At 35.2% G+C, this 7,920-nt stretch overlaps 1 protein-coding gene across 1 annotated transcript; it reads right to left on the reverse strand.

Annotated features, from left to right (window-relative positions):
- Window positions 1–1,862: 1,862 nt before the first annotated feature.
- LOC127445402 (clarin-2) lies at window positions 1,863–5,637 on the reverse strand. The gene is made up of 3 exons (XM_051705452.1): window positions 5,385–5,637; window positions 3,239–3,418; window positions 1,863–2,131 (listed from the first exon to the last, which is right to left on the reverse strand). Exons 1-3 carry the CDS (start codon window positions 5,635–5,637, stop codon window positions 1,863–1,865), a joined length of 702 nt encoding a protein of 233 aa, XP_051561412.1.
- Between the last annotated feature and the right edge of the window lie 2,283 nt (window positions 5,638–7,920).

A 7,920-nucleotide genomic window follows, 5' to 3' on the forward strand; every position in this document is an offset into this window, starting at 1 on the left:
TTAATTTAACCAGAGTAGGTAAGAGTTGGTTAGATAAAATGTGTATTGATGAAAAAACACCTCAATGTCTGAAAAAAAAAAAAAATAAAATAAAATAAAATAAGAGCTTAAAAAGGCAACATTTTCATGGCAACCGCAGTTTACATCAAAATTAATCTTTCTTTCCTTTATTTTTTTTTTACATTTTCATTATTATCTGTTTTGGTGACATTGGTGGCCAAATTGACCACAGTTGTGACTTCTTCAATCATGAATTGCCCGTAAACATGAGAAACTTTAAGCCACTTTTGAAGTGCTTTACCTTTTTACCGTTGCGTGGTTTATCGTAGTTGTTAGGCCTATTTAATCGTTTCATTTCACGCCCTCCACGTTAGCAAATATTGAATAATTTCTATGGGTTACATCGCTACAATGACGCACTCTGTTGTTCAAACACGTGAAGTACATATCGACAGCAAACTCTGAAACAAAATATAAACTTCCTCTAGGGGGCGCTTAGGGTCGTGAATAGAGGGGAACCCACGATTTGTAAAAGTCTCGCGAGAGTCACAGGCGACATTCATTCACTGTGATTACTGTTTATTTGGGGTCCACAGAAACCCTACACCTACTTATACCCCTAAAGCTAACCGTAAACTTAACCTTTCCTTTAAACCTACCCCTACTCTTAGTAGTACCATCTCAGATTTTGGGGATACCTTCTATTCAAGACTCGACCATCACAAACAGAGTGGGCACAGAGTAGCCTAATTGGGAATGCAGTCATTGGTCTTGATGTGGTGAAATTTGGTGTATACTTGCAAGGTAGCTGTGTGAGACACATAGATGCGTCAACTTTCTTGATACTTTTTTGATCCTCACAATATTTATATGTAAATAAAGCAATTTACCTGCAGTATTTTTTTATTTTTTTATTTTTTACAAATTTGAAATGGATAGGACCTGGATGAATAATGTGTAAATTAGCAGGTCTATACATTAGTGATTCCTTCAATGTCTGTAATGACAAAAGATTTTCATTGCTCAAACTTATTAAATATAAATAAAATATTGGTAAAATGTAGCCTACATTTTTATTAATTTTATGCACATGTTTCTTATTATACTATATGTCAGCTTAGTTACATTATCATTCCATGACTGCATTTATAAATATTTTCTTTAAGTAAAATATACTTTACCTAATCAGGCAATCAAAGTTTAGTGCTTATAGTTTAGAAAAATTTTATTATAGTCAAATCGAAAAGAACAAACTATAGCTCTTATTTTATCCAAATGGCTCCTCCCTATTTGTTGATAAACATCTCTAATGGAAACTGTTTAACAGCTGCTTGTAATATGAATTGTTACACATGGAATTGCATTCATTGCAGATTTTAATTATTATTCTGTTTTGATAATGGCTTATCAGCATGTTTAGGGTGTGTCATTGTCAAAAAGACAATATAATAAGTTAATTGAGTCATAAATTAGTTTCAAAGATAAGAAATCTTATCTATTTTTATATATCATACAGCAATTATGCATTTTGACATACTGTACACATTTCACAATAGTGCTGAAATGATAGGAGATATAACATCAGTATTTAACTTCACTTAATGAATTAGTGAAAAATATGTACAATGACACATACAATGTCACATTTCAGTGTGGAAACCCTGCAGATGTCTGTAACCTGTGTAAGTCAAAATAACTTTGCTTTAACAGTAATGTGTCCAGAGAGCGTTTACCAGTAATCAGCAGCCAAACCCAATAGATCACCTCAGGTTCAGTGGTCGTCAGTGCATATGACCCTTTTGTTTGGCTACTCCGCATAGCTTCCTCTGTTACAGTCACATTATTCAACTTGTCTTTGTTTCTTAATAGAGGAAGTCATCGCCTGTGGCTGTGGGTTCCTCTGGTTTCTTAGTTTGTATTTTAGGCAGGTGAATTTTACTGGAGGCGACTACAAGTATGTTAGCTCCATGTGTAACCGCACTGGCAACGCATAACCAGAAGGAGAAGCCAAGACTCTCCTCAAGGACCACCAGGCTAAATAGACTCTCACGGAAGTTGGCCACATGTTCCGTGAGCTGATGGCACTGAACTGATGCAAGGAAACATGCAAAGCCCATTGCACTGAACAGAGCTGAGAGACAAAGATGGAAAGAAATGTGTGAATTAGTAAAAGAAAAGAAGTCACAAACCATAATTTGTTAGTGTTGATTTAGGGTTGATTGTTCAATGACACAAATAGGGTGTAGGCCACACACTGTATCTTAAAGGGATAGTTCAAAATTATAATTTTGTCATCATTTACTCACAATCATGTTTTTCCAAATCTATATGATTTTTTTTTCTTCTTCCAAGGAACATGAAAAGAAATGTTAGGCAGAATGTCAACATTCACTGTCAATGAATAATAATAATAAAAAAATATGCAATGAAAATGAATGGTGACTAAGGTTAAATGGATAGTTTACCCAAAAATGAAAGTTCTCTCATGATTTACTCACCCTCCTGGCATCCCAGATGTGTATGACTTTCTTTCTTTAGCAGAACACAAATGAAGATTTTTAGAAGAATAAGTTAGCTCTCTAGGTCCATACAATGCAATGAATGGGTGCCAAAAATTTGAATTTCCAAACTCCACATAAAGGAAGCATACATAAGACTCCAGTGGTTAAATCCATCTGTTCAGACATGAAAGGTGTGGGTGAGAAACAGATCAATATTTCATCATTTTTCATCATACATTTTCTTCACCCTACCTAGTAGGGGGCGATATGCATGAAGAATGTGAATCACCAAAAACAGAAGAAAGAGAAAGTGAAGGAAAAAGGACCAAATATTGATCTGTTTCTCACCCACACCTAACATATCGCTTCAGAAGACATGGATTTAACCACCAGTGTCGTCTGGAGTACTTTCATGTTGCCCTTATGTGGATTTTGAAGCTTCAAAATTTTGGCACCCATTCACTTGCATTGTATGGACCTAGAAAGCTGACATATTCTTCTAAAAATCTTCATTTGTGTTCTGCTAAAGAAAGAAAGTCATACACATCTGGGATGGCATGAGGGTGAGTAAATGATGAGAGAATTTTTCATTTTTGGGTGAACTGCAACTTTCACATTCGGCCTAACATCTCCTTTTGTGTTCCATTGAAGAAAGACAGTCACACGGGTTTGGACCAACATGAAGGAGAGTAAATTATTACAGAATTTACATTTTTGGGTAAATTTTGCTGACTTACCTGCAATGAAATTCCAGAGGTAGAGGCCAAAAGGTCCTTTGATAGATTGGTATGGAACTTTTCTGGCATTATATATACAGAAAGCTAAACTGACCACTGCAAAGCCAATAGCGATGAAAATGAAGAAGATAATGATCATGTGAAGTCCACCATTGATTTTTTTAATGAGCTTTGGGAACACTGAATTTGAGAAAGAGAGAGACCAAAAAAAAAAAAAAAATAAAAAAAATAAAAAAGCAAGAGATCAATTTCACAAAGAAATTCTGCTGTTGGATTTACACTTTTAAAAGTTTCTATACATTACAGACATAGCCATACAGTCATCAAGTTTGTAAACATAAATACACGCTATAGTGATATATTGTAGATATAGGGGCAAAAGTGATATGACCAAATTTGTCACCAAATGCAACTACTTTTGATATAGCAAGATATTTGAGTACTGTTTAATTTATTACTTTTGACATTTCATAACCTCCCAAGTGAAAGTACTGTATTTTATAAGAACTCTTTAAAAGAGCTCTTACAGGAGCTACAGTGTTAATAGACATATTTCAGAGCAGGTCCACATTGGTCCACATCAATGTGGGTCCACTTTGCACATGCAAACTTTACAAATTCAGTCCCCCTGTGGAAAACAAATAGTTATTCTGCATCTCCCTTCTGTTTCTGGTGTCATTTTTAGATTTAGTGGGGGGCCTTTAGCCTTTTCAACAAGTGGGCTTTATATAGCGATATAGTATAGATATATGGGCAATAGTTATAGGTCAAAATTTGTCAAATACTTTTGAGACAGCAAGATGCTTTTTAAGTAACAAATTAAGAAACGTATTCAGTTAAACCACATCTACACCATTTCCTGTTAGTTCTAATCACATCTAGCAAGTCAACATCTCAAGTATTCCATAAATAAAAATGGATCTCCATTGTGATTGGATTAGTCAAAGTGAGCCCATTTTGAACAGCATATCTTAACTCAGTAATTCTTTAAAATGCGATGGTGATCAGACTATTGAAGCTCCAAAAATCACAGACAGTTAGCATAAATGTCATCCATATGACACCAGCAGTTAAATTAATGTCTTCTAAAGCAATACGATCAATTCTGGTGTGAGAAAGATTAATATTGAAGTACTTTTTTAAACTCTAAATGATCACTTCTGGTCAGCAGTGGTATGCGCGTGTGACGTAATCGTGTTGGCATGTTCACGCGAGAACTGACACATCTGGAAGAGCAGCGCTGTTTACAACTGAGTAGGAGGAATGCTGTACAGCTTAGTTGGTTTTGGTTTAGATCTGTATTGATCTGTTTCTTTACTCACAATGGTGCGTTTATGTGCTTATCCTGGATGTCTCAACCAAGAGAAGAACGTGAGATTACGTCCGTAACATGCCAACGCGAATACGTCACAGAAGAGAACGCGTGAACTCAGTCCTCTTGTGAAGCTTACCGGAAGTGATGGTTTATAGTTAAAAAAGTATTTAAATATTGATCTTTTTCGCACCAAAAATGATCGTATCTCTTTAGAAGAAATTAACCACATGAACACAAAACTTGAAAATAGACAAATAAGCATTTTGTCCTCAAATAAATGTGGTAATTTCAGGGATTCTCATTAGCTACAAAAAATGGCAACGTTTTAAAAGTTATTTGATAAAATGACCTCAGAGTCACCCTAGACAGTAAACGTGATGACCTCATGGATCAGGAACATTTTTGCAGTGCATAATGAAAAAGGTGTTTAGAAAAGTGCTGTGGTAGTTTTTTGTTGCTATTTGCTATTTTGAAAAAAAAAAAAAAAAAAAAAAATAATATATATATATATATATATATATATATATATATATATATATATATATATATATATTAGTTGTACATTCATATATATATATGAAATAAAAAACAAATATATAATATATATATATATATATATATATATATATATATATATATATATATATATATACTTTTTTATTTTTATCTATCTATCTATCTATCTATCTATCTATCTATACTATATATATATATATATATATATATATATATATATATATATATATATATATAGGAGGGAAAATATTTCAAACGTGCATTTTAAGCCAGTGAACTTGTACCCTACACATATTCATATATAGCCCGACTTACTATATATTTTGGAGCGTCGGGTCCCGAGCCCGCATCTCCGCGTTTTCCCGCCCTGAAAGAGCCCGTAGTAAATGTATCCTGTGAACTGCTCGAGCTCTGGGTTAGACGCGTTCACCAGATCCACTCCTGTCTGACACAAGATGGTCCCGGTGATCCAGCGCTCGGTGGAGAGTGCCACAACCAGAAGTACCACAGAACCGATGTTGAGTATAGAAGCGAAGGAGAACACGATCCGTTTCCACAAAGTTGGCATTTCACTACTCACCCCGCTTTACTCGCCCCATTCCTTCATATAAAGTAAGACGCGAAGTAAGCTGAATTCCAATCTCATCACAAAAAGCCTACCGGTAGCCTATGCTGTTCATTTGCACAAACATGAGCTTAAATGAGCCTAACAGATCACCACAACGATAAACCGAAGGAACGCGAGACACACGGCGAAGAGGGAAAGAGAAGGAAACCGGATATAAAGCGGTCAAGTGGATCTCCTTTACCACCTAACGAAACCTTATACAGTTTACTTGCCTTCGCTTGTTTTATTGCGCGCGGTTGGCAGTAACAAGGCTTTTTATTGGATGCCCTTTGCTGAATTTGATCAAAGACCAATTGCTCCTCATTTACATGAAAAACGTATAGTGGAGGGTTGGATATTGACTATTAAAGTCACTTCAGTTAGCTTTAAATGGACTAATGTCTTAAAAATATCAGTCGGTCTCGTTACTTATTTAAGAAGACCCAACGTGAAACCGACTTCAGCACCATGGACAGCGATTCTACCAAACTTCATTTGGTTCAGAACCATGGATAGCAGCTGAATCCATTTCCATCCAACACAAGCACAACTGCTCTAGCGATTATGAAAGTTCACCAGATTCATAACAGACCAATTTAGTTAGAAAAACAGTAGAAAATTTGTCAAGTGTTGTACATGATTCACTGTTTGCAGTACCAATCTCTGCAACTAGAGGGAGACATCTTACTTGAACAAGGAACAAAGCCCTATGATGCTTAGAATATGCAATTGCTCAAATCATGATTTAAAATTGTACGAATAGTAACATTTTTGTCTTTATATACTGCAAATATGGATAGATGACATGAAATACTTTTGGAAAGTTCTGTGGTGTGACATGCGTTACTTCATCATAAAACTGTTTTAAATTGTTGAACCCTTCAATGCAAGGATGTTTCACCAAACATTATTACATACCTCTGGTCTTTAGCAACCTGGCACAGATATCTATGACAAATATATGGATCTACAAAATTCCCTGATAGAGTCAAATTTTCAAAACACACTCAAGACAATTAGAAAATAATATAATAGAATATATTCTAATATATTTTGATGTTTTTATTTTTCATATATCAAAGAGATGTTGCAAAAAAAAAAAAATAAAAAAAAAATAATGCACAGATATAATGTACAGATTTTGGAAGGAAATTGGTACTTTAATTCACCAAAGTGGCATTCAACTGATCACAAAGTATAGTCAGGACATTACTGATGTAAAAAACAGCACCATCACTATTTGAAAAAAGTCATTTTTGATCAAATCTAGACAGCAGCCATCACTCCAACACTTTATCCTTGAGTAATCATGATAAATTGCTAATTTAGTACTAGAAAATCACTTGCCATTATATCAAACACTGCTGAAAGCTGTTTGGTTCGTTAAATGAAGCTTAACATTGTCTTTGTGTTTGTGTTTGTTTTTGAGTTGCCACAGTATGCAATAGACTGGCATGTCTTAAGGTCAATATTAGGTCAAAAATGGCAAAAAAGAAACAGCTTTCTCTAGAAACTCTTCAGTCAATCATTGTTTTGAGGAGTGAAGGCTATAACAATGCTTGAAATTGCCAAAAAACTGAAGATTTCATACAAAGGTGTACACTACAGTCTTCAAAGACAAAGGACAACTGGCTCTAACAAGGACAGAAAGAGATGTGGAAGGCCAGATGTACAACTAAACAAGAGGATAAGTACATCAGAGTCTCTAGTTTGAGAAATAGACGCCTCACATGTCCTCAGCTGACAGCTTCATTGAATTCTACCCGCTCAACACCAGTTTCATGTACAACAGTAAAGAGAAGACTCGGGTGCAGGCCTTATGGGAAGAATTGCAAAAAAAAGCCACTTTTGAAACAGAAAAACAAAAAGAAAAGGTTAGAGTGGGCAAAGAAACACAGACATTGCACAACAGATAATTGGAAAAGAGTGTTATGGATCTTAACCCCATTGAGCTTTTGTGAGATCAGCTAGACTGTAAGGTGCAAGGCAAGTGCTTCTGGAAGTGTGGGGTGAAATGTCACCTGAGTATCTGGACAAACTGACAGCTAGAGGTGCCAAGGATCTGCAAAGCTGTCATTGCTGCACGTGGAGGATTTTTTGATGAGAACTCTTTGAAGTTGTTTTAGAAGTTCTGAACATTTTTTCCAAATTGTAATAGTAATTTTTCACGTTATTAATGTCCTGACTATATATTGTGATCAGTTGAATGCCACTTTGGTGAATAGAAGTACCAATTTATTTCCA

This window comes from Myxocyprinus asiaticus, chromosome 8, assembly GCF_019703515.2.
Source record: "Myxocyprinus asiaticus isolate MX2 ecotype Aquarium Trade chromosome 8, UBuf_Myxa_2, whole genome shotgun sequence".
Lineage (NCBI taxonomy): Eukaryota > Metazoa > Chordata > Actinopteri > Cypriniformes > Catostomidae > Myxocyprinus > Myxocyprinus asiaticus.

Coding starts and splice junctions, on each gene's coding strand:
- LOC127445402 (XM_051705452.1), bottom strand. CDS start 5,637: ATGCCAACTTTGTGGAAACGGATCGTGTTCTCCTTCGCTTCTATACTC. Junction 3,419..5,384: donor CCGACGCTCCAAAATATATA/GTAAGTCGGGCT, acceptor TCTCAAATTCAG/TGTTCCCAAAGCTCATTAAA. Junction 2,132..3,238: donor CCTCTGGAATTTCATTGCAG/GTAAGTCAGCAA, acceptor TTTGTCTCTCAG/CTCTGTTCAGTGCAATGGGC.